Source organism: Ceratotherium simum, chromosome 4, assembly GCF_057802395.1.
Source record: "Ceratotherium simum simum isolate JZ-2026a chromosome 4, ASM5780239v1, whole genome shotgun sequence".
In the NCBI taxonomy this organism is placed as follows: domain Eukaryota; kingdom Metazoa; phylum Chordata; class Mammalia; order Perissodactyla; family Rhinocerotidae; genus Ceratotherium; species Ceratotherium simum.
This window is the reverse complement of record NC_141903.1, coordinates 87,437,362-87,463,199: the sequence shown is the minus strand read 5'-3', so window position 1 is coordinate 87,463,199 and position 25,838 is coordinate 87,437,362. Positions and strand designations below refer to the sequence as shown.

Sequence of the window (25,838 nt, the reverse complement as noted above, 5' to 3'; positions counted from 1 at the left end):
ACTCACTAAATTCAGAGGTGGGTCCGTTAGTAGTTAAGCGCTCTGACTCTGGAGTAAGGTAGAGGTTTGAATCCAAGCTCTGCCATCTGTGAGCTGGGTGGCCTTAGAAAAGTCTCTCAACCTGTCTAACATGATTCTTCACCTGTAAAATGGGCTAATCCTTGTAAGGTGGTAGTAAGTATTAAAGTCTATAAAGAGTACTCTCTATGTCCATAACAATAACCACAAAACTGAACACAGGGCCTGGCAATAGGGTAAGGCCTTTGGCAGACCCCGCCCTCCCCGGACCGCCGTGGAAGCACATGCAGATTAAAGTTGACCAGTTATGGATAAGCAGGGCAGCTTGTTGCTGAGGGTACATTTTGAAAGGTGTAATAATTTGGAGACAGGGGGAGAACCCAGGCTACAATTTAGCACCCTTGAAAGAATAAACTTGTCGCCACTGGCACAGATCTTACTCAGCTGGGGAGATCCAAAACTGTGCTAATTCTTTCGTCTTTCTAAGGCCTATGATAAATCTCGACGAATCCCCAGCTCATTCCCTAGGAAACCTCACCCAAGGTACATGGAACCTTGGTCCTAAGTTCCCACCCTGGGAACTGTGAAGCCGCCCCGCAGGGACTTCTCCAGGGACTCAGAGGCACTCTGGCCGGCAGCCTCTGCTGTCCCGCTCTAGGGCAGGCCCTGGGCAAGGGAGCATTAGCGCTCTTCCCTTTAAAAGACCAGAGGGTTCATATTTGAATTGTGGCTACAATTAAATATTAATTGCACACGTCATTTGTATTACCTGGCTTAAACAAACCCAATAAGTACAATTAATGCATTTTAATATGAGAGGGACAGAAGACAAAGCATGGAGTTTGCTGTCACATCATAGCAGCTCTGCTACCCTGTGCTGGGCTCTGGTTGGTTGAAGACACACGAAATACCCTAATTTGGCTGTCTCAGATCCTTCTGGGAAGTAGGCAGTTCTAAAGCAATTAAATAATATAATCCTTATTTTCATATCGTCAGACCCCTTTTCACAGCACAGTCTGGAACATTCACTCCAGTACGCTCCTTCACTCTCCTAGGTGTCTCTTTCCTGAGAGCTCAGACAAGGCTCCTCAAGAGCTTCAGGCCATGCTAAAATCTTGCAGCTGCTCCCGGCCCATCACTCTGTGAATGAGGACAGCAGGAGACTTTTTTTATCATCTAAGGTACCATGCTTATCAGTTCGCCAAAATCCTTAGCTTGAATATTAATAAGCCCACAGGGTAATAAAAAGTGGGCTGTGGTGTGTCTGCAAGACCCAGCAGACGTGATGTGTGCCGAAACCACGCACTCCCAACCCGGGCAGCCAGCCTAGACAAACACAGGGTGTCTTATCCCAAGTCTCAGAGGGCCGGGGGTCAGGGGGAGGAAGTCGCCGCTCTCCCCTGCCCTGGCTGGTGGACCTCTCCCCCGCACTCATCAGAGTTGCCATCCACATGGTTAATGCCAGGAAAATGCAAGGCCTATGTATGACTCAGAGAAGGAAAACAGGCCTGCAGGGAAGCAAGAAAAAAATGACTTTTATCATCTTCCTGGGTATTCAGAAAAAGGCTTTTCTACCAAAGGAATTTCAGAAAGTATAGTGATTCAGGTGGCTTCTCAGGGGTCTGCCACACTTAGTCCTCCCTCACTGCCCTCGGGGCCCAGGAGAGCTTCTAAGCAGCCTGAGCAGCGGTTCCTCGGCCCGAACAAGCATTCCTTAGTCACAAACATCATCCCAACAGATTCTAGTAAAATTATTGCGAAAAAGCCCATAAAAGTCTCCCATCTCTCTGAGTAAAATCCAGCTTTCTCTCCCTTCGAGGCCCTGTGTGGCCCGGCCCCTTATCACCTGTCTGAACTCACCTCTGCCTTTCTCACCCTGCTCTCTCTGCCCTGCCACCCTGGCTCTCCTGGGACACACCGGCCCTGTCTGGCCTTCGCACCTGCCCTCCCTGTCCCCCACGGTGCCCTCCTTCCAGACGGCTTCCAGGGCCTCTGCAAATGCCCCTTCTCGCTGGGGTCTTCCGTTCCAATCTAGTTAAAATTTCTACCACCTCTCTCTCCCCTCCTTGCTACCCTCCTTCCAGGCTTTATTTCTCCTTAGCACTTATTACTAACATCAAATAGATTACTTTGAGTCATATGAAACTGCCAATATTTGGCCATTTTTTACCTATAAAAATGGCCATTTCATATGGTTCAACCTAGTAGTTTTCTAAGTTATTGTGACTGTTCTCCGTCTCCATCCTAGACTTGAAACTTCTCAGGGGCAGGGTTTTGTGTATGTGGTTTACTGCTCTAAAGCCAGGGCTCAGAATAGTGCTGGCACATAGAGGCACATAGAGGCCCTTAATACTTTATTAACATCAGTGCAACTTAAAATATTTCTAAACCATAGTGTCCCTGGGGAAAAACAGTAAAATCACTTTGACAAATACTGATCAGTAAGAATGAAATGTGTCTGCAGGAAAGGAAATGGAGACTCTTGGTTGGCTGGCTCATCCTGTCACACTGCCCTGTTCTAGGCCTGCGAATCCCAGGGTTTAGAAGCAAACCTGTGCCCTGAATTCCAAATGGGCTTGATGACACCAGCTAATGAGACAGAATTAAAGTCCATGACTTCTTAAATAGGCACATCAGACACCAGGCAAGAGAATACAGTAAGATACACTGAATCTGCTGCAAACACGGCGTGGTTTTTCTGGTCCTCAATCTGGAGTGCTCCCAGGGCCCATCAGCTTGGCTGTGGGTTATGTCCAGAGGCCAAATGGAAGGTGAGGTGTGCTCTGGATTGAGTTTCACATAAGAGCCAAGCCAAGAATGGTCTGATCTCCTTCTATAGCTATTAAAAAAGCAGTTCCTGAAGTTGGGCCAGCCTGTAGTGGCCTCTGGAGCCTTTCCATTGCCTTGTCTAAATGCATCATTGTTTTGGGGTATGTGTGTCTGTTCTGTGGAGGGCGACAAAGTAAGGGACTAGGCCAGTGGGCACCTGCTTTGCTTCTGACTGGCATCTCTCCTTGGTGTCTGGCTGAGCTGTGGCAGGTCCACCAGCAGAGGAGGAAAAGCAGGGAGCATGATGCTGGCCAGCAACCAAAGAAAACAGCCACCACCAAAAGAAACCAGAAGTAATCAGAGGGCCAGTACCCTCTGCCGTGGCTTAACTGGATAGGATGGTACCCAAGAAGGTACCATTCTCCACAACCATAAAAGATATCATCATCCTTGTGTCTTATCTTCTCTCTTGCTAACAGACTCCCAGTTCATTGTACCAAGAGGATTAGAAGATGCCAGCACATGCTCACCATGGGCTCACCTGGGAGATGACTCAACCTTATCTGGGGAAGACAGAAGAAACTGAGGCTTAGTCACTTGAACTACCTTCCAGATGCCACCACAGGCTGGAGACAGAGCCCTGACACCTTCATGGAGGCCCAGCATACGGTGCTGGCTCTCTCACGATCACTGGGTACCAGCTACCACAACACAGTGCCCACCACGCCCCTCTGCTGTTTTAGTAATATTTCCCCCTACCTGGAAGGAACTTTCAGACTCAACAGTAGATTCCCAACAGTTCTACCTTCCTTACTGCACACAGGAATTTTCAGAGTCTCTTTGGGCAACCTGAACATATGGTTTGGGTTTAAACTCAAATAATTAAACTCCATGAGCTTTGAGAGGGTAGGAGCTGTGTCTCATCGCTTTGTTTCCAGTGTCTAAAACGTAGAAGGGGCTAAAAAAAAAAAAAAGAATGAAACATGCCAGGAAAAGGAAAGTCCTAGTCTTCCTGCATTCTGATCAGCATTCAGCACTGGCTGTGATTAGACCAGCCACAAAATTATATGTCTTAGGTAATTTTCTTGCTACTGCCCTGAAATCAAATAATATGATATCAAATACACATTTTAATCAAATCCCTTAGGTGGGAAGAAAAACATTTCCATAATTCTGCCAAGCCCCCAATTTTGGAAAGACTAGGAGTTGCTAAATACAATAAATAATATTTTACTTGGTCTGAAGATGACCACCTTGAGTTTTAAGAGCATAGGATGCTAGGAACGGGGGAGCCGAGTCTGAACCTCAGCTCTCCAGTGTGTGAAGGGAGCCGGGAAAGGATCCCCGGCTGTTTTAGCGCCGCCCCCTTCCCTCCAGACCAGTCACACAATCGCCCCTCTCTCCACCTGCTGGCCAAGGGCAGGACTCCAGGCTTCTTGTCTTTTGTGGGTCACCCACCATGTATGGAAGAAGGCCATTTTTCCTGGCCTGAGAAGCGTGAGAACTAAGGGCTGGCTTCTGTTCTTCAGAACAACAGTGAGTCTTTGGCCACCACACTCCCATTTCCTCTTCAGATGGGCTTCCAGACCAAACAGCAGAGACTGACCTCGACCTCAGTTAGCAAAGGAGAATGTCTAAGGACAGGAGGAAAAGAAGGCCATCTGCTCCCATTAGCAGCAGCTTGTGGAGAGGACCCCAGTGAGGGGCACAACACTCAGCCTCCACTAGGTCGTAATAGAGAAGCTCATTTTAAAGCTATGAAATATCCTAATATCTCTGGGGAGGGAGTTCCCAGCACACAGTTGACAGCAGCTTAGTATGTTTTGATCAAGTTGGGCTCCAGCTAGGTATTCCTGAGGCGTGTCCACTGAATGCACACTGTGTGCTTGACCTGGCGCCAGGCGCGGTAATGAGTGGCCACGCAGGCGCTGAGGAGGGGGCTGGGGTAGGGCGTCACAGGCTTTACACACGTCCAGGCCAGTGATACTCAAGGAAGCTGGTCACATGAGACACATCCCCATTCCCTGAACACGGGGCTCTTACTCATGCTGACCCCCTGGGCACTCATCCACCTGGAAATGTCCTCCTCCTCCCAGTCCAAATGTCACCTCTATGTGAAACATCTGTCACCACTTCCTGCCAAAGTGTTATTCTCTGTGTGCTGCCACTACCCTGAGCACAACCCTCTTCAGCTCTGTATCACAGTATGTTGTCTTGTATGCTTATTCAACAACTATTTACTAAGTGCCAGGCATTATTCTCAGCCCTGAGGATACAGCAGTATCCCAGCAGGACTCGGAGCCTCTTAAGGGCAGAAAAGCTTTATTCCTGTTGGTATACATCACAATTTTTTTTGTTGTGTGTGAGGAAGATCAACCCTGAGCTAACATTCATGCCAATCCTCCTCTTTTTGCTGAGGAAGACTGGCCCTGGGCTAATATCTGTGCCCATCTTCCTCTACTTTATATGGGATGCCGCCACAGCACGGCTTGACAAGCGGTGCGTCGGTGCGCGCCCGGGATCCGAACCCCAGCTGCCAGCTGTGGAGCGCATGCGCTTAACTGCTCCCTGCTCCGCCATGGGCCCGGCCCCTACATCACAATTTCATCTTAGCATTTACCAGAAACCTGATGGGTGTGTCACAGTTAACCTCAGGTAACAAAGATCAAGAATTCAACTTATTTCTGGCTTTGAAACATCCATTGACTCATTTAGGAACACAGGAGGAGACCATTTAATTATCAAACATCCACTCCCCTTTCAAAAGATCTCTGAAAAATGAAAAAAAAAAATTCACATCAGGCTGTTTATCCCTGTCAGGTCTACCCTGTGCCTCAGTCTAGGGTGTGGACCTAGCGTAGCCTGAGCTCCAGTCCTGTTGGCCCAGCTCAGTTCACTACAGCATAAGGCCAGGAGGCTGCCCTGCCACCACAGCCCTACCTCTCGCCCCAGGCAGCCATCTCTCTAACAGGAGGAAGGCAAGTCAGAGCAGAGAGCCACTGGCTTCCTGTATCCCATCCCCATTCTGGGACACAGTGCAGAGAGCAGTCCCGGCCTAGTGGGTGTGAGAGCTTCCATCAGCAAGTTCAAAAAGTAGTGACAGAGTGGGTTAAACGAGACTAAGACAGGACAGTCCTCGCATGAATTTAGATCATCTGCCAGTGTCCTCCCTCCAGGTGGGAAGCCTCGCTGGCTTTTCCTTCTCGGTGTCCTTTGCTGTTCTTCCTACCTTTCCCATCTCTAAACACCATGTGCCCAGGGCTCAATCCTCTGTCCTCTTCTCTACACTCTCCTTACCCATCACACTTGGTCCCAAGACTTTAAAGACTGCCTCGAGGCGGACATCTCCTAGACTCTGAACTCCAACTGCCTACGTGACCTCCATCGGGATGTCTAACAAAGTGCTTGACACTTATGTCCAAACCTAACTCTTGATTCCCACGCCCCGCGTCAAAACCTGGTCTTCACCCTGTGGACCTTGTCTCAACAAACAGGAGTTCAGTTCTTATACCAGCTCAGGTCAGAAACCTTAGAATCATCCTTGACTCCTCTCTTTCTCCTAGAGTCCACGTGACTATCAGCAAAGCCTCTGGACCTTTATTCTAGCTGTTCCTTTGCCTGGAAAGCTCTTCTCCTGATTGCCCATATGGCTCACTCCTTTATCTCCTTCAAGTCTTTGGTTAAATCTCTTCTCCCTGAATCCTACCCTGACGACCCTATTGAATACTGCAGCTTCCCTCCTTAGCACCCCAGCACACCCAACCTCCCTTATCTTGGCTACACCATTTTTTTTCCTTCCATAGCACCCATCACCTTTTAACACACTATATTATTACTTATTTGGTTTACTGTCTGTCTCCACCAGCTTGAGTGTAAACTCCATGAGGACAGAGAACTTTGTGCAATCTACTCTTTGTGTATCCCAACTGCGTAGAACTATGTATGACGTGGAGTAGGTGTTCAGTACGTATTTGTTGGAGGAATGGAAAGATAGAGTGCTGTGATGTGGATTATGTTACCTTTTCTAAATGAAGCCAATGTGGAAAGTTCTTCTCAAGTTTTTTAAATGGCTGGAGGAAAAGCTTCATTTGATAACATGAATCCCAGAGGTTGGGCATTTTGGCCAATACAACACTGCCATACTTACTAATGAAACACACAGTCCAAACCGTGGGACTGCCCTTTTACTTGACTGCAAGAACTGAAAACCTCCTTTCTGGCTACAGAATACGGATGTTTGTTGGGAGATCACATAGAAAAGTAGTAAGTCAATTAAATGTAATAAACTTTCAGTTATCTTGAGATCAGCCTTAGTTTAGCCTCAAAACTCTGAAATTGATTCCAACTATGCCTGGTTGCAGCGAGGACACCTGAAAAGATAGGCCGTGGCTGACTTGTGGGAACTGCCCAGGACACCAGCTGGGAGGGGAGCAGCAGTGCAGGAAGAAACCTGGAGAAGTTCAGGAAAATGACAGGTGACAGAAGGCAGCAGGTACAAGGGAAAATGAAGAAGGAGGTGGACCACGGCAATTTGCAGAAGAGGTAAGGGTGGTCTCTAGAAGCAGCATGAGCCTGGAGAATGGAAAGACCAACAGAAGGTGCCAGCACTGAACACAGAGAACGTACAACCGCTCTACAGCCCAGGAAAATACCCACTCCTACGAGCAGCCCTGAGAGCAATGTCACAGAACAACCTCTGGTGTGGGGGTAGAGTGGGGATCTGTGACAGGGGATGTTTCTCTGCTCCCAGTAGAGGAATAACATGCTTAGATATTTAACTCTAAGTCTGGGACCATCATGTGGTACAACAATTGACGTACAGAGTGCTAAACAACAACCCTATGCATGCTAGTTAACATTTTCTCTTTTCTGTCTAAATTTTTATTTTTCCCCAAGTCATCTTCCATGCTGACAGCTGGAAGTCATTTTGGCAGTCCCTAATAGCTATTTGTAGGTCATCAACTGTTTTTTAGGTGGGGACATTTTTTCTTTCCCCAAGGCAAACTGTCAGATATTAAGGCTGTGCTGCGAGGAAGGCACATTGTTTCAGCTCACATCCAGTTCCATCCATTGAATTTGCCATCAAGCTATTCTCTTCCCAAAGATCATGGTAGGAACCTGTATACTTCTCATGAGCAGGGACTCTGGAGACACTCTGTGGTGATCATTCTCAGTCACCAAGACAAGGCTACTCTAGGTTCCCTACACTCTGTTTTAAGAAAGAGGAGATGCAACTTAGAAAGAATTTCATAACCAAGTAAATGGTTAACCAACTATCTGGAAAACTATTCAGAGCAATGACTGTAAAAAATAGAAGTCTTACTGTGACATAATATGCATTTGTCCCATAATAAAATAGCATTGGTTCCGAGACCTCCTAGAGGCCTCAAAGCATGTATTTTTGGCTCAGAACTCCCATTCAATTGTAAACCTGTTGACAGTGGTAAGGCGTGTGTTCCCAATTTCTTTGCTTCCACGTCTCCATCTCCATCCCAAATCCACACTCAGTGCCTACGACATAGTCCTCTACACATATTGTGTCGTTGACCACCTTCCCATATCATTTCTGCTTCCCATTTCCTTTCTAGTCTTCACATCTATGGAAGAACCTTTTGGAAGAGTCTTCTATGATAAAAATGGTAGATTCCAAGTAAAGGTGATATGAAGTTGAAGCTATAAACACGCTCTTCCAATTTTATACATTCACAACTAATACTTTAAAGCTGGAAGTTTGTAAGGTGATTAGAACCTTTTAATGGTCATAATGGTAACTGTTATAATAACAACGGCAGCAGTTAATGTTTATTGAGCACTACAATGTGCCAGGCACTGGCTAAGCACTTTAAATATAACTCATCTCATCCTTGTAACAATCTTATGAGGTTGGTACTATTAATATCATTGTAACAGATAAGGAAACTGAGGCAGACGGGGATTAAGTAAGGAAACTGCGGCGCAGAGGGATTAAGTAAGGCTACATAGGTAATCAGTGGCAGAGCTGGGACTCAAATCCAGGCAACAGGGCTCCAGAGTCCACTCCTGAGCCATTGTAGTGGACTGCTGCTTTACTGCAAACCAGAGACCAGCTTCCAAAACAAAAGCATTTGTCCAGCAGAAGAGGGGAGATTGATATGTACTCAAAAGCTAGCTTACTTATACCTATGAGATAACAGAGAGCAGATGATGAAGCACGGGTATCAAGTGAGGAAACCACAGGAGCGCTGCACGGGGACGATGGGGAGAGGAAGCCTGCACCAAAATAAAGGGTCACCTATTTGTCAGGCAGGTTGATCTGCGAACCCTACAGCAAGACAACAACAAGCTGAAGTTCCATCCACACCTTCTCTTCCATTACAATCTGAGTGTCACCAGCCTTCTACTGCAATATAGATGCCACTTTGGCTACCCTTGGCCAAAGAAACTTCTAGAAAGAAAAGCTAGTGAACAGGTCAGAACAACATAAGGTTCACTATGATGTCCTCTTCTGCAGGATGTGGAACACCCTTGTGAGCACAAAACCCATCAGACTAGAGGAGAAAAATGTAAGCCGTATAATCCGCTTACGTTTTAGTCTGTGCTCTGAGATCCTGCATACTTGGGAACCATCTGAAATTGCACATGCACCTAGAACAGTAACGCCATCCACAAGAAAACATATCCTACGTCCAGGACAGACATCTGTAGCTGATTAGACAAAATCCAGCACCGAGACCATTCTTAGCCCCAAATTACATCCCCTCCAGCAGGTCAGGCCATTGTTTAACCATCTCACTTCCTCCAAGTAGCTTTCCTTAAATCTCAGAACAGAGCTGATTTTTGTCTTTCCTGACCTCCTCCTACCCCTGAATCCTTGTGCCATTACCTGTACATGGTAGGTTTGAGTTAATCCTGTATTAACGAGAGATCTGCTTGTCTCAATGTCCACATGCAGGGGATGCTGCTCTCAATCTTAGGCATCTGGCTCTCATGAAATCTTGCTTATGACACTGCAGACACCAGGATGATGGCACCCAGGGCTCTTCCTTCCACCCAAGGAGAGTTCTGGTTCCGTGCCTCCCAAGCTCCAAAGCTAATTCGCAATGGTATTCTAGCCTGCTTAACTCCTCAGATGCCAGGACGCGCCACTGAGGTACTGGTATCCTCAGTACCAAAATGGCAGCCATTCAGAGTTGGGGGTATTTGAACAGTATTTATAAATAAAAGTAATATAAAGTATTAGTTATAACATGAATCAAGGATTTCTGCCCAAGAATTGCCATCTTTGGTTAATCTATATCTTTAAAATCACTTTGCACACTAAGGTTTTTTAAATTTTTCATTGAAAATTTATTCCATAAAGCCACACAGAATTTGGTTTTAGTGATTGCCAGTTCTGAAATGAGTCCTATTGGTTCTTTGGATGATGGTTCCATTAATTATTTATCCTCTGTCTGGGAGGGCAGAATCCATGTCAGAATTACCTAGCAGCATTTGCTGATTCCTTTATTCTTTTCCCAATACCTAGATATTTCCGACTGTGCTGGCACACATTCACCAGCATAGCACAGCAGAGATCATGCTTTTGTCAGTGAACAGACAGTTACAGGGCACCTACTATGTATGTAGCAGGCCCATTCTGAACACTAGAGATGGAACTGCAAAAAAGACACGATCTATAGCCTGGTTTATATTCCAGAACAGTGGTTCCCACCTTCTGGACTTCACACACGAGTACAACAACCAGAAAAATTATTGGGAGGTCAACATTTTCATTTTACTAATATAAGGACACTGAAAATAACCATTATCTCTTCTCATCATCATTTCATAAAAGAAAGGATATTTTAACACAAAAAGGGTGAAGAATGTAATCTGACAATAAAGGATCGTTTTTTAAATTGAATACATTTAGCTCTATGAAATCTTACTAGATTGCCCTTATCTTTCTCTCTGCTGCTGTGGACTGTGGAAACCTTAGCCCCGAGTGGACCAGCACTCGCTCAAAGGCAGTAAGTACTAGGCGAGAGGCCCCCCTGAGGGAAGAAGGGGGTGCGGAGGGTGCTGTGTTAGGATGGGGACACCTTTCTAAGAAGCCTGTCTGTTTACTGCAGGTAATGGGGTAAAGAGTAAGGAGGCTCTTGGAGTTCTCTGTCTCTTTGGAAGCCAGAATCTGAACATGTTTTCATTGCACCTCATTTTTTCAAGAGTTTATGGACAAGCTAGATTGGGCCCAACTTTGATAGTGAATAACTCTGCTTCGCCAGCCAGATCAGGAACTGGAGGTCGGAGGGTTCACTGGTAATGAAAAGAGTTTTCAGCTGATGACCAGAGTCTTTGTGGAGCAGATTATATCTACATGTCCTATTAGTACATGATCAATAACATCAGCAGTTTTTAACCAACAAGATTTTGTGAGGGGAAGGAGAGGAAAAGTGAAGATTCAGGTGTCAATAATTTTTTTAAAAAGCTTGTATTAATGCTCATTGTCTTCTCTCTGGGAGAGTCTAGCAGGGTATTGGTCTTCTACTAAAAACACTCCCATGGAATTATAATTGGCAAGAAAAGTACTCTTCCAGGGTGGGGGTGGAGAGTGGATGATAGAGCAACATAAAGGGAATTCTTTGCAAGACAATCAGAGCATAGTTGTCATAAAAGACCTTACAACCAAGGCCCCCAGAGGAAGCTTCTGTTATAATTACTCAAAATTAACGACCATCAATTAAGAAGTGTCTGATGCCCTTAGAATATGCCCTCAGAATGGAATCTATAAGAAAGACACAATTTCTCCCGCACTGAAGCCTCCCTAAGTCTTTCTCAGCAATGATTCCTATTTATACGCAAATTACTTTACTGGCAGTTTTCAACGCCTTTACTCTTAACTGTAAAATGCATCTTAGCCAGATTATTCCTTCCCATGAGTTAGTGATAAAGTTTTCCTTTGCATTCCACGTCAGCAGCTTTTTCCTAAACTGTTTATAAGCAACTGGAAGAAATTCATGAAATATTTTCTTGATAAATTATTTATCTGACATGCAGGATTAAGAAAGAGCTCGTGTTTGATTATAACCAAAATACACTGATGATTCAAAATAAGCTGTCAAAATAAATAAAATGCAGTGTATAGCAGAGTAAAAGACACTTTTAAAAATTTAGTTACTGACTCAATAGCTATGAAACATTCAGAACAATAAGTAAATTTCTTGCCTGCTAAGGACTTGGGGTCCAGATAATGTTAAATAATTCCTACAATGAACTGGGTGCCATCTTTTCAACACTAGCGCCTTGCCGTTGGCATCTACAAACTCTGAACACATAGCTACTATGCTTTTTGGTTTGAGATTTTTAATATTGTCTTTGTTTACTCAATGTGTATATTTCAGATTTCATCTGTACTGGGGCTCACTTTAAGAAAAGAAGACTGCTGGCCATTAATAAAGCTACTGGAAAGACTACATATTCATAACTGAACTTGTAAATATGGCTGACTGTGCTACAGCACAGTTTCTCACAGGAGACCCAGATTACTGCAGTGGTGTCACAGCTTAGAAGAATACCACTGTTGCATTAAGCTCTCAAAACAGTACCTGAACTGCTTGTGTAAATATTCAGAGCCATATTTAAGTGATTATTTAATGGAATTTGAACATAGATCATCATGGCTCTGTGATAATATATGTCTACAATTAAGTGGTTACCATGGCCAACCCCTCTCCACATTTTATTTGCATATCAATTGCTATATCTGAATTTTAAGCGAGTTTGCAATTTTCTTCCAGACCTTCCAGCTGATTCTTTACAAATAGATCCCAGTTCCCAGATTTACTCAAATTAATGTTTGCTTCGTCTGCTTGCTTTTAAGGAGTATTTTATCTAACTATACGGTTGAGTTCTTTGTTCCCTTTATATTATGATAAAAATATATATATATATATATATACACATTTTTTGCTTCTCTAGGGTACAGGTTATTAAACAATGACTCTCTAATATGGCTATATGGGAGCAGAAGCTCCAGAAATATAGACCTGAGTCTACAGGTCTTTACACTTAGTGGGAATCCAATAAAAGCTCCTTGAATTGAAATTTAATTCTGGCCTGCCTTACATTTCTGCATTCTTTAGTTTTTACCAAGAGATTACTAAAGGTTGACAAATTAGTAAATATGTCATAATCAGCGGTATTCTTAAATTGATTCAGATACAGAGCTGTTAGCCCTGACTTCTGGTGGAGGCATTATGTGTCTGGAGAGCCAGAAATGAAGAGCCTCCTTTTGACAGCCAGAAGCTTCCAGTGCTCGTTCTGAGAAGGAAAAGCAGAGTGGCTCCCTCTACCTTCCTCATGCCTTTTCTTTGAGGGTATTTTGAAATTGGGCAACCAAAGTCACACTACCTTCTCAAAGAAAGCCAGGTGTAAAATAATGGGTCAAGGTCTCTGTAGGAGTCAGGAATCTCTTCCCTCTCCCTAAAGTTTCCAAGCCCCTGTTCCTTTTTCTCTCCTCTCCAATGACTGATAAGGTCCCTCTGGCCTGGGAAGGAACGGGTAGAGCATGGGATAAGTCAACCTGGATGCTGCGAGCAGGCTGAGCTATGATTATCTTCTCGATGCTAAGGTCATTTTTCACACCGTGAAAAATGGCAATGGAATACTAAGTCCCAGACAGTGACAGTGGGATATTTCACACGTCCATCTGTACTTCCGCACACAGTCCGCCTGACGACACAGCAATTCTACAAGAAGGAAGGCCAAACTCTCCACTTGTCTTCTCAGACTCTTCTCCTTTTATTCTTTTCCCTTCTTTCTTCATATTGTCTTCCTTCATCCTCAATCATTGCTCACTTCCAAGAAGGCTGAGCCTGCACACACCAGGCCCTGAGCCACTGCAGCAGAGAGCAACTCCCACAAGCACACCCTCTAGCCCAGCCTAGCAGAGGCAGAGTTCAGCCCCACAGCAATCCGTCTGGTCAGACTGGTGGGCAGTTGCTGAGGAGATCCTGGTGGACGGGTGGAGACAGACAGAGGGCTACAGGGAGTAGAGAGTGTGAGAGCCAACCAAACACAAAGAAGCAAACATGCACATGAGGGAAGGCTGGGAGACAGCAGACAGCCCGGCACGGCAGCTCATGTGCTAGTCCAACCCTCGTGGCAACCCCAGTGGAACAGTCCAAGCCAGCACAAGTCAGCCAAATCCTGAGCTCATTTAATGGCTTCTGTCCCAAACCTGAGTCACTGGGGATTCCATGGACTTCTAAGAGAGCCCTACATGCATTTCTAAAAACAAACTGCTTGATGCTGTCATGGAAAACCTGGATCTTTGCATTCTACGGTTTCACCACGGATTACATCCAGGTCACAACCTAAGGAAGACAGCTGGCGAAAACGGCCCTGCTGGCCAATTACCCAGCCTTTGTAATGAATCCCAGAGGGCTGTGAGCTGATGTGTGTGTCTGGCTCTGCCAAGTCCTGGACAAGCCCTCACCTAGTGAAGATCGAGCAGCCTGGGATTTATTCTGCGAGGGGAGGCTGAGAACCCACCTGCAGTCAGGACTCCACTGCCAGAAGCTGTCTCCACAAATGAGAGGAATGGAGAAAGTGTCAGGGGAAGAGGAGCAAGAGAAGAAGTTCTTTGTTTTCCTGTCAATTCTACTGCTACCTTCTGTTTTAAAAAAAAGAAAAAATGCCTCAAGGACACCGTAGGCACAGCAAAGCCCAGGACTGCCCTACACTCTTCAGCCTCAACACAGCAGGCTACTGGGGGGCCGGGGGACAGCCCCATATGGTGCGGTCATGTCGGATTCCACCAGAACAAGATCAACTCTAAAGACTATAAAAGGCACCTCTATTCCTTAGAAAGCAGCAATTCTAAGAAACAAAAAAAAATACTAAAACCTGTCAAGAAAGTAGAAATACTTTAATAATCATATAGATGTCCCTTATTATTTACCATGGGCCAGGCACTGCGCCTAAGCCTTTCTCATCTGTTATCAAATTTAAGTCACAAAACAACCCTGAGGTACGTGCTCCTGTTACACCCATTCTACAAGTGAGAAAACAGGCTTAGAGACGTGAGGTCCATCAGTGGACATTTCACTCTAAAGTGCGGTCAGGACTGACCCAGGCCAGGCGAGGCTGGACTCTAACTGCAGCTGAGAGTGAGTGGAGAACACCAAGGGCGTCTGTGCACAAGTATTTAGAAGTGTCAGCTGGGTGCCCACCATTAGGCTAGGCCTTGATGGCAAATCCTGCTCTCTGGGTTACCTTAATAGTCAACAGTGGGACTTTATTATTATTTTTTAAGTAACCCAGATTTTGAGATTTCCACTGAGGTAGCAGATTCTTTCACACCTAATTCTAAAATCAAAATATCAAGATTTTGATAATTTATGTTATACTTTTTATAGACAACGAAGGCTATACAAGCCTGTGGCCCAGTTATTCTTTAAAATTAGGTCTGGTAGAGGAATATGCTTACAATATCTTGTAATTTTTTCATCCAGCTACATTGTACTAAAATGTCATTTTTGCCAAAATAAAAGTTGTAAGAATAAACACAGTCTGAGGGTATTTCCAAAGAATCTTTGTGTCGCTCTGGCAATAGCCTCCTCACTCACCATTTGTTTCAATACCGAATAGACCCGGGGCTGAGAGGAAGGAGCACGGGGAGAGAAAGACTGATGCTCACAGCGGCAGCAAGCCCTTGGCTGAGGCTGGGGCTGCCCAGATGCGGGGAGATTGGCCGGGAGGAGAGAAAGCAAGGCAGCTGCTTCAGACACAGGTGGGGCAACTTTCTCAGCCATAGATTCAAGGACCATGGCTGCCATTTATGCTGGCTTGAGCTGCCTGGTGGAGACCACCATTAGGGGAGAAAGAGCCCACCGAGCATCCTTTAGAGACGTGCCCCCCCCTCCAAAAAAGGAGGAGTCGGCTGACTAGTGCTTGGTCCACCTTTCCCCTGACTTCTTCTCAGAGAGGTGCCACTAGGCTGGAAGGAGCAAAGAAACCACTTCCTTCCGGTATTTCAGGCCTTAGCCTTAGGTCAGTGGCCCCTAGAGAGGCGTCTGACTATGAAGGAATCTCTGCCTCCTGCCAATGTAAAATTTTGAGTAACTTCAGACTCTTGGAGATGCTATATGTATGCAAAACTTTTGAAAGAGACAGGTGACTAACAGACTAGCACCTGGTTTCTGCCAGTACTTCCCTCTCCTCTCCCTTCTTCCCAGAGGCCTGATGCAGAGAGAGAGAGAAGTCGGAATAACTCACTGGCACGTATGAATAATACTTAAGATATGTACTAACCTTTGTGCCAAAACGAACACTCTTGCCATTTATGTGAAATAGCGCACAAGAGCACTAAAGATTTGTTGGACTAATCCACATTCTTAGAGCCTGAATTCACTGGACTAACACCTTATTAAAAACTGCATGTAAACAGTCTTTAAGACTGAGGATATCTACAAGTTGCTTCTGAATGACTGTAAAAGACAGGTTGTGGTGTTATGGCCCAAGATGTCCCGCCCCTTACTGTAGTGTAATGGCCACTGATTTGCTGGAAGGCACTAAGTTTCTCTGGAGGAAAAGCATTCCTAGGGATGACAAAGCAGGAGTCTCACCTGCAAACCAGCGTATTGATAAAGCTCATAATAAAAGCACGAAGCCATTGAGGATGAGCAAATACAGCACAGTACGGGGAAATAACGCAGGAACCAGGAACCTGCCTCTCCAGTCAACCAGGGCTCTTCAACTGGATTAATAAATTGTGTGGCTGGCTTCCCTTTATCTACATATTTACTTTGACTTTTCAAAAGCTTTTGGTAACACTTCTTAGCAAGAGTTTTAAGACACACACAGCATATCAGCACATACCCTGAGGCATTCTGTATGTGAAGAGAATAAAGTAGGGCATCTCTCTGACGAGATAAAGACCATCAGTACTGAGACCCATCATCTCATGTAACATTTCTGGGAGGTGAAATCCCCAGCTGAAGGGGATAAACTTCAGATTTCGGAAGTGAATCAAAAGGAGACAATGAGCTTCACAGAATCAAAAATCTAAGAACAAAAAATCTAACATAAGGTCATATTTTCCAGTCTCCCTATTTTTCAGAAGAGGATGCCAAGGTGCTGCAAGGTGGTGCATTTATCTCAGATGAAACTGCTGGTTAGTAGCAAACCCGAAAATTCGACCCCAGCCTCCCACATCCCGTGAGTGCCGGTGAGCACCTGGTCACTCAGGGTCTGTCTGATCCTGGCCGGTAAAGAGATGAGGGTCCTGAGATCTCTTGTGAGTGCATCCCCCGTGCACACAGATCAGGACTATGGGGCGGGCGCTCTCATTTCTCTGGGCCCTTAACCCGTGCCCCCACACACACGACCGGGGGCGGGGGGGGGGGTGCTAAGATTTGAGGAACAGAAAACACTATCTTATCAGCTGTTTAGAAAAAACCTGTTGTTTGACCTGTTTATTTAGGAGTCAGCCCTGCTGAGCTCAAGAGTTTGCTATAAGGCAGACTCGAGTTCATCATTTAGAGGCCTGGACAGCAGGCTCAGCGCTTATCTTCCCTGTTGAGGAGTCCCACACGCACAGCTTTAGGGTTTGCTAAGGGATGTCACCTGTGCCCTGGAGTTAGGGTTTTCAGTGAGTTCCTGTTTCTCCTGTTAGAGTTCAGATTAATAAAGACCTTGGTTATGACTGCTTAAAAAGTGATTTTTTTTCCCTGAAAATCAAAGCCAGAGTCTATTCCTCTGTTTCCTTGAGGATGTGTGTGTGTGTTTCTGCTGCCCAGAACAAGTCCCTTAAGCCTAGAAAAACCGACACTCTCTTGGTTCAGGACCCACCCAAGCCCACGTGGGAGAGTCTATGAAGGGGAAGTTTCCTGGCAGCTCCCAGCCTCTCCTCTGGCTCACATTCACGAAAGTGTGAGTAAAGAGCTCACACTTTTCTTTCCACCAATTTCTAACAAGCTTATTAGCGAGAAATTCCCAGAAAGTGGAAGAGTTAGTTTGTCTTTTCTGATCTGAGTGCACAGAACATTCTGTCAGGCTCCAGGAGACAGACAATTTAAACCAGAACGGTACGGGCCGGCCCTGTGGCTTGGTCGTTAAGTGCCCGCGCTGCGATGCTGCCAGCCCGGGTTCGGATCCCGGGTGCGCATTGAGGCACCACTTCTCTGTCCATCCTGGGGCCGAGTCCCACATACAGCAACTAGAAGGGTGTGCAGCTATGACATACAACTATCTACTGTGGCTTTGGGGGCAAAAAATAAAATAAATAAAAATCTTTAAACCAGAACGGTATTAAACACAGAGCAGCTGTTACTAACTCCTCCTGCACCCGCCTCTTCCCCTCCCAAAGCTGCGATCACCCTGCGCGGCGAGGGGGCGGCAGGACCCGGCTCTCCGCCTCGGAATGAGCCCCCTCACACTCCTTCGCGGGGTGCTTGCTGCAGCTGGGCCCCCTCACACCGAGACTCCTCAGTGGGGGCACTGACGTGGACAGCACGCTTTTAATTTAATGGGAAAAGCAAAAAGGAGGAGTAGTTACTCAAACAAAACCCAACAACCTGGAACCGGAGGAAATAAGCCGTGGAGAGGAACGTGTGAGACAGGGGCAGACACTTCTTCCTTTAGGGCTGAGGGTAACAGGGCGCAGGGAGCCCCAGGGCAGCTCGCTCGTGTCGCCGGGAGCAGTGCCGTGCAAAGGAAACCCGACGGCACAGGGGACGGTATTCTCCAAAAGGGGCAGTAAACGGGCCAATGAGTGAGCGAGCGCACACGCGGGGACCCCATCCCTCTCCCCGACACTTACCTGCAATTCCTTGCAACAGCCCGCAGACGTTGAAAATACTTTTCTTCATGATGCTCTGCACACACATGGTGAAGACGGACACCAGGGCCACCGTGCAGAGGATGAAGATGCCCGTGGCTAAGAAGATAGCGGTGGCCTGCCAGAAGCCGCTGGCGATCTCGCCGAAGCTCTCGGCGTAGGGCCCGCACAGCGTCTCCCGCGGGACGTGCTGCACCCCGGGGTTGCGGATGCAGCGCGCGTAGATGCCCAGGGTGGGGTGGTGGGGCCCCGGGGAGCCCTGCTCGGCCGGCTCGGCACTGCCCGCAGTCTTGGCTTTTCCAATCAGCCAGTCGGCGCTCATGAAGGCGATGAGCTCGGCGAACGCCACCACAATACTCAGGAGGGTCCAGAGCATCGAGCGACAGGTGACAATGACATGACACATATTGATGCTCAAGGCGGAGAGAGTCAGGCGTCCACGGGGTTAATAATCACAGCGAGCCCAGCAGGCCGCTGGGGACGCGCTCAGGCGGCCTCGGAAGGACGTGGCCGCCCCGGGCGTTCCCCCCCGCAGCCGCGGGCTCCGTTCTCGCGGCCTCCGGCGGCGCCGTCCCGGGCTGTCATGCTGCCATGTCGTCCCGCGCCGGCCGGCCTCACCTACGGGAGAGGGGGAGGAGGAGGGGGAGGAGGAGGGCGGTGAGCGCAGGCCCCGCCCCGCCGCCGCCCTCCCCGCGCGGCCACCTCCCGCCGCCTGTCCCCCCACCCTCCCGGCCGGGCCCCCTCCGGCCCCACAGAACCTCAGCCTCGCTGCAGCAACCCCTGCTCCCAGCCCCCAGGCCGCCTTCTCAGCCCCGTCGCTGGGCTTTGTTTCAAGTTCTCCCTGACCAGACTCTCGGAACCGTCGGGGGGGGGGGGTGTCACCCTTATCTCCAGGAAGCATGAGCCAGGAAGGAGGCCACTGCCAGGTCCTGCACCCACCGCGGGGCTCCTGCCTCGGCCGGGGCACTCTGGGCACGCGCCGCCTGCTCCACCTTATTTTATCAGAAAGAGTCCAACAGCACAGGGTCCCGGCAGAGCAGGACGTGACTCGGGGAACCGTGTCAGCGGACTGGCTACGTGTTTAAAAGTTACAGGACTCTGCTTTGGTTCTAAATGCGCTAAGTTTTGAGAAACTTGCACCAGAAGCTTTTGCTTAACAGTAGAAAGTAGCAACACCCAATTTTATTGCTGGGGAATCAAATTACTAGCAGAGACGTCAGAGTATTTGCTTCACAGGTAAATGAAAATACAAAAGGAAACAATGCCATTAAAAAATAACAAAACACTGCTATCCATACTTATTTTTCATCCATTTCTCACAGGGTGATTTTTTTAGACAAAATAAACTACACTAATTAAAATTCGAAGAAGAAGAAAAAAAAACTCCAAGAAGAGTTCATGACTTACTCACTGGAGAAATTATTCAAAACAGGCATTAATGGCTGTTGACTAAGTATCATTACACTGAGTGGACTTGTTGACAACAAAACCTTGCCTATGAAGAATGCACGCCTTGAACTGACCCAGGTCATCATCACATGTGCCTCTGCCTGAGCTTCAGTCACCCCAGGTCTGGGACTCAACATGCCCATTGTTTCTGATTGCACAAGGACTCATTCTGTTCCCAAGGACAAATGGCTTCATTTCCAGAGGGCTTTGCTCTAACGGCTCAAACCCCCTTCAGAGGGGCCTGAACCCTGAGACAGGGGCCGCAGTGCTGTGGGCAGCCCCCTTTTCTGCCCCCTCTCCGAGGTCAGGGGGAGTCGAGCAGCTCACATCGGACATCTGGGTGCACGGCCCTGTTCTGAGTGATGGGATCTTATTAACCAAGGTTACCTCAACTCCAGAAGGACCACCAAGAGCCCTCGGGCATGTTGGCAGCGGGGTGGGGCAGGGAGTTACCAAAGAGGGAGGGAAGTGGGGCAGGAAGGAAGCCCAGCGTCACAGCCCCTCCACCAGGTGGCTGACAGCCTGGTGAGAGTTGCCGAGTTACCCCAGAAAACACCGCATTTAAAAATCCTCACATCGTTGCAGCTATACAAGATGCTGTTCTGGGAAATACACTAGGAACACAGCCACTTCCTAACTGTGAGAGAGAGAGAGAGAGAGAGAGAGAGAGAGAGAGAGAGAGAGAGAGGAAAGGAGGGAGACGGAAAGAGAGAGAGAGGGAGAGGGGAGAGGGAGAGAGGGAGGGGGAGAGAGAGAGAGAGAGAGAGAGAGAGAGAGAGAGAGTGTGTGTGTGTGTGTGTGTGTGTGTGTATAATGCAGCTGTGGGGGTGGGGGTGGGGGCGAGGCAGTGTGTTCCTGTGCATGAGCCGAGCAGTCCATCAGGTCTGGGTTCCAGATTCAGCTCCACCACCGACTGGCCACGTGGACGTCTAACTTCTCAAAGCCTTGGCTTCCTCAACCTTCAGCTTCCTCAGCTGCCACAACGGACAGCAAGGAGCCGCTGCCTCACAATACTGTCGTGAGGCACAAGCAAGAACCTGTGAAAGTACCTCGCTCAGTGCCTGGCACAGTCAGTGCTCAGTCAGTATCCACTCCTCTCCCTCAGAAGCTTTCCCCTAACACGGGTGACGCTGGTCAACGGAACCAACGGAGGTGCTCAGGAGGTAACAGAAACTTGGCCATTACACTCGGAAAAAGATTAATAAGCACAGGCTCTTTAGAGATGGATGAGGTCACTCAAGACTAAGCTTCCCTGGTGGGCTTCCAGGGCAGGGTCCCAGTCCTACTTCCTGTTTCCCTGCTGGCTAACCCAGCTGCTAACCCAGCTGCTAGCGAACCCAGCTGCCAAACTCAACTGTGGAAAATAAATTAGCATCGGGCCGGGAGTATAACCTACTCCTACTCACTCATTCTCAAACCCCTCCCCAAATATTACCTAATAGAAATGCCTTTTGAGGAAAAACTTACCAATATAAAAGAGTTTTGGAGGACACTGTCTATAATGAAAGCGATCGTCCTGAATGAGAACAAGGCAACAAGCCATGAAGACTCCCAGGAGGGCCCGAGAAGCTGCGCCCACCCACCAGGCTCACACACACTCTGACCCAACAGGTGAGAGCCCAGCCTGTCAGGAGAAAATGAGGCTTCTGCACAGTCTTCCAGATCGATGAGAGAACCAGTCTACTGACAGGCCCAGCCCATCCTGCTCGTTGCCCCTCTCCTGTTTAATGGCAAGTTTTCAACGTCAATATAAAACCTCTACACGTTTGTCCTCTTGCAGAACTCAGGGCTCTGCTACAACCTCTCGGGTGACTTGGATCTTAACGAATATGCCAAGTGTCCTTTCCTGGTCAGCAAGCTCTGCTCAGGATGAGAAATGCAATTAGGTTGCACCTTCTGAAGAGAAAGGATATGAAACTTCAGAAGGGAAGAGGGCACCTTCAGGCTTACAAAATGGTCCATGCCACACTGAAGGCAGGATTATTTAGGGACCCATGTGCTTAAGTTCAGAAATTATAGTGCCCTGTCCATCTGCGCTAAAACAAGCCCCCATCCACTGCACCAAATTCTCACGTCCACGCCACATGGCTGCAGTGAGGCCTGCATCCTTCTCTCTTGGAACAGGGAGATAAGATACTTTGGTCTCCCCAGCAAGTCTGCTAATCGCTACTGTAAGAGGAATAGCCATGATACGCAAGGCTGACCACAGCTGGCTTTCCTGGGATCCAAGACAAGTCCTCAGGTTGGTGGGACAAGGGAAAGTCGAGAAATGCAGCAGGGGCTTCTACAGTGGTCTCTGCTCTGTATGGTGTCCCCGTCTGGTCACATCACATGTGCAGGGAAAGGCAGGCACCTGCTGAGACAACGTCCGTCTCCTCATTACAGATCTCGTTAACTGCAGGGATCCAGGCACAGAGCTCCTCAGCGTGGCCTCCGCTGCTATCCACTGTAAGTCCTGCTTCTCCGCAGCGCACTTCATAAGCCAGGCCCGCCCTGGCATTCCACGTGAGTCTCCTCTCCATGGGCCACTAAACACATTTCCCCTCCAGGACACCTGAGTTGACTATCACAACCCTGATGGTTGTGGATAATCTGGACAGCCCTCTGACTTGCAGAAAACGATGCTACGATAGTCACCAAGGTCTGGAGAGTAAAGCCTCTTAGCAAGTCATAAGAAAAAAACTAAACAAACGAGAATCCTGCAGAAGCCGACAGCAATACTCTAGTCAGAAGGCAGAGCAAGCAGGCACTGATACATGGTGGGTCTGTGGGAGTTGTCACATGTGTGTCCTCCACAAAGCCCTAACAGTTAACAGAAGGGTGAAGGTGCTGAGCGGGGCTGACCTGGGTTTGTAACTTCCCCCATGGGATCCTATCTTTGGCAGCTTCCTGCCATGAGTGAGAGGGAAGAAAGCGCTCACGAGGCAGAACCACCCAGTGCTGGGTGGCTAGGAGATGACCGGAACAGAAACGGAGCGAGGTTCACACCGTCTAGAGAGGGGGAGGCAAACCAGGGTACTCCAGTCACAGCTGCATCTCCACCAGGACAGCGGAGCAGAGCTCACGGAGGAGGCCACGCACACAAGGCTGGAAGCATACTTCCTCGCTTACCCACCTCGGTTCTGTTTTTCCACTTTATCGTGGAAAGTCGCAAGCACAGACACAAGTTGAGAAGAACAGTCGATGAACACTCAGATTGAACGTTTGTTAATGTTTTGCTCTATCTGCTCCGTCCCTCTGTGGTATACACACTCACACGGACACCCATACACGCACATTTTTTTCTGGACTGTTTGAAAATGAGTCGCAGATGTCTTGACGCTTTGCCCCTAAATACCTCAGCATACAACTCCTAAAAATAAGGACACTTTCCTACAAAACCACAATAAAATTAACACACCCAAGAAAACTGACAATAATTCCCTTATATCCGAAGCCTAGTCTACACTCAAATTTCCCCACTCTGCCCCATTTTTTATAGCTGTTTTCTTAAAAACATGACTCAATCAAGGCTCATGCATTGCATTTGATTATGTGTCCTTAGTTTCTTTTAGTCAAAAATAGTCTCTCCACCCCTAACCGATCCCGCCCTGCTCGCATTTTCCCTTGACGTGGACATGCTGAAGATACCAGGCCAGTTGTCTCACAGAACACAGATCTGGATTTGTCTACTTCCTCATGGTGACATTTGAACTTCTTCTCTATCCTCTGTTTTATAGAAACTGGTGGTTAAATCTAAAGGCTAGTTTAGATTCGGCTTAAACATTATCGGTGAGAATCCTTTGTAGGTGATGCTGTGTAATTCATCACATTTGGGAGGAATATGACTGGGCTACATCTCAGAATCAGAATAATTTTACACATACACATATATACATATACATGTTTATACATATATGCATTCATGTGTGCGTGTATACCGAGAGAGACAGAGGGACAGGCAGACAGAACACGCCCAGGCTCCTCTCTGGTCCTAAAGAATCTGAACTTTGGTGAGGAAGTGGGTAGCAGGCTGGGCTAGGCAGGACTCTGTATTTTTGAAGAGCTCCTTGGGTGGGTTCTGATGCCACAGTTGAGAAGTCCTGTTCTGAGAGATGCATCTGGAAGCTAAAGAAATCCTTTACCAAAGGAATTTTATTTCTAAGAAATGTCTGCTGTATTTCTTTGAAATGGAACCACATTTTATATATAACTTATGAAAACACAGAAGATCTGCAGACCCAGGGAGGGAGACACGACTTGGAAGAGATGCAGCTCTCCCAGGGAGGGTTTCCTTGAACCAAGAGAGCTCGGCGACAGTGATGAAGAAAGCTGTGGCATAATGAGAAGGAAGGACTGTCCTTCCTCTAACTTCAGAGCCCCCCCCTTTCAAAAAGGACAAATGTGGGCTCCCCGATGCTTCTCTCAGGCCTTGCCCTCTGCCCGCCACCCCCGCCCCTCAGCCAGGCTGGAGGGGGCCTCAGGCACCGTGCATTCCCCTGCTGGGAAAGGGTGCTGAGTGGTGCGAGCTGTGATGGCGGTGTTTTACGAGCTTTGTAAACACACCTGGGACCAAATGGGATCAAATCGCAGCTCTGCCACTAAACAGTTGTGTATCCTTGGACAGGCCATTTATATTTAACCTCTGCAAGCCTGTTTCCTTATCTGTAAAATAAGGATAACAGCATCTTTCTCACAAGGCTGCCATGAGGATTAAAGGAGACAGCGTATGTAAAATAATCAGCATAGGGGGCCGGCCCCGTGGCTTAGCGGTTAAGTGCGTGCGCTCTGCTGCTGGCGGCCCGGGTTGGGATCCGGGCGCGCACCGACGCACCGCTTCTCCAGCCATGCTGAGGCCGCGTCCCACATACAGCAACTAGAAGGATGTGCAACTATGACGTACAACTATCTACTGGGGCTTTGGGGAGAAAAGGAGGAGGATTAGCAATAGATGTTAGCTCAGAGCCGGTCTTCCTCAGCAAAAAAAAAAAAAGGAGGATTGGCATGGATGTTAGCTCAGGGCTGATCTTCCTCACAAACAAAAAATTAAATAAAATAAAAAATAAAATAAAATAATCAGCATAGCTCCTAATCCACTGTGCTCAACATACATTAGCTATTATTAATCACAATCACATGACTAGCTTAACAATATTTGTGGTTCAGTAAGTACTCAAAAATATTAACTCCTATTATTAATAATAAATGTACTACACTGACCCACATGGCCCAAATAATCAGTACCCTCCCAAGCAGGTTGTATTTTGCTTCCACGTCACTGGCAGTTTCTTGGCCAATGTCAGGTTCATTATCACCACCTCCCTCAGATAGGTACAGTCACACAAAGGTTCAGCAATATGTCCTCCATCCCAGTGTCTTCTGGAAGGATGAGAGGATTAGGTAGGTAGAATTTGTGTGCTTTTGCCTTCCAAAAGTTGGAAAGACCCTCTAGAGTGCTGCCTCTTAAAGTCTGGTCCCTGGACCACCCCCGTCTCCTGAGGGGGATGTAGGCCACCTGTTTAAAAAAGCGTTAAGTTCCTGGTCCCCACACACTGAATCAAACTTTCTGGAAGTATTGCCAGAAACTGCATTTTTAACAAGCCCCCAGGAGATTCTTTACACAGTGAAGTGTAAGGGGAGGCCTCCTACTGGTAAGGTCGGCCTGCACGGGGCAGTTCCTTGGTGCTGGGGTGGGTGGGGAGACAAGGGGCGAGGAGGAGTGTGGCCCAGCTTGTCAGGACAGAGCCAGACCACCTGTCCTCAGCACAGTTCACGAAGCCACACAAGTCGCAGGGACGAGTGATTCTGCAGGGAAACCCACTGT

At 47.5% G+C, this 25,838-nt stretch overlaps 1 protein-coding gene across 1 annotated transcript in view; it reads right to left on the bottom strand.

Moving 5' to 3' along the window:
* Positions 1-25,838, bottom strand: part of LHFPL2 (LHFPL tetraspan subfamily member 2) — a 144,837-nt gene that overhangs the window by 4,441 nt on the left and 114,558 nt on the right. The window contains exon 3 of the mRNA XM_004420430.3: positions 18,569-19,204. Coding sequence (XP_004420487.1) covers positions 18,569-18,992 — 424 coding nt within the window. The 5' untranslated portion in view covers positions 18,993-19,204. The remainder of the gene's footprint in view (positions 1-18,568; positions 19,205-25,838) is intronic.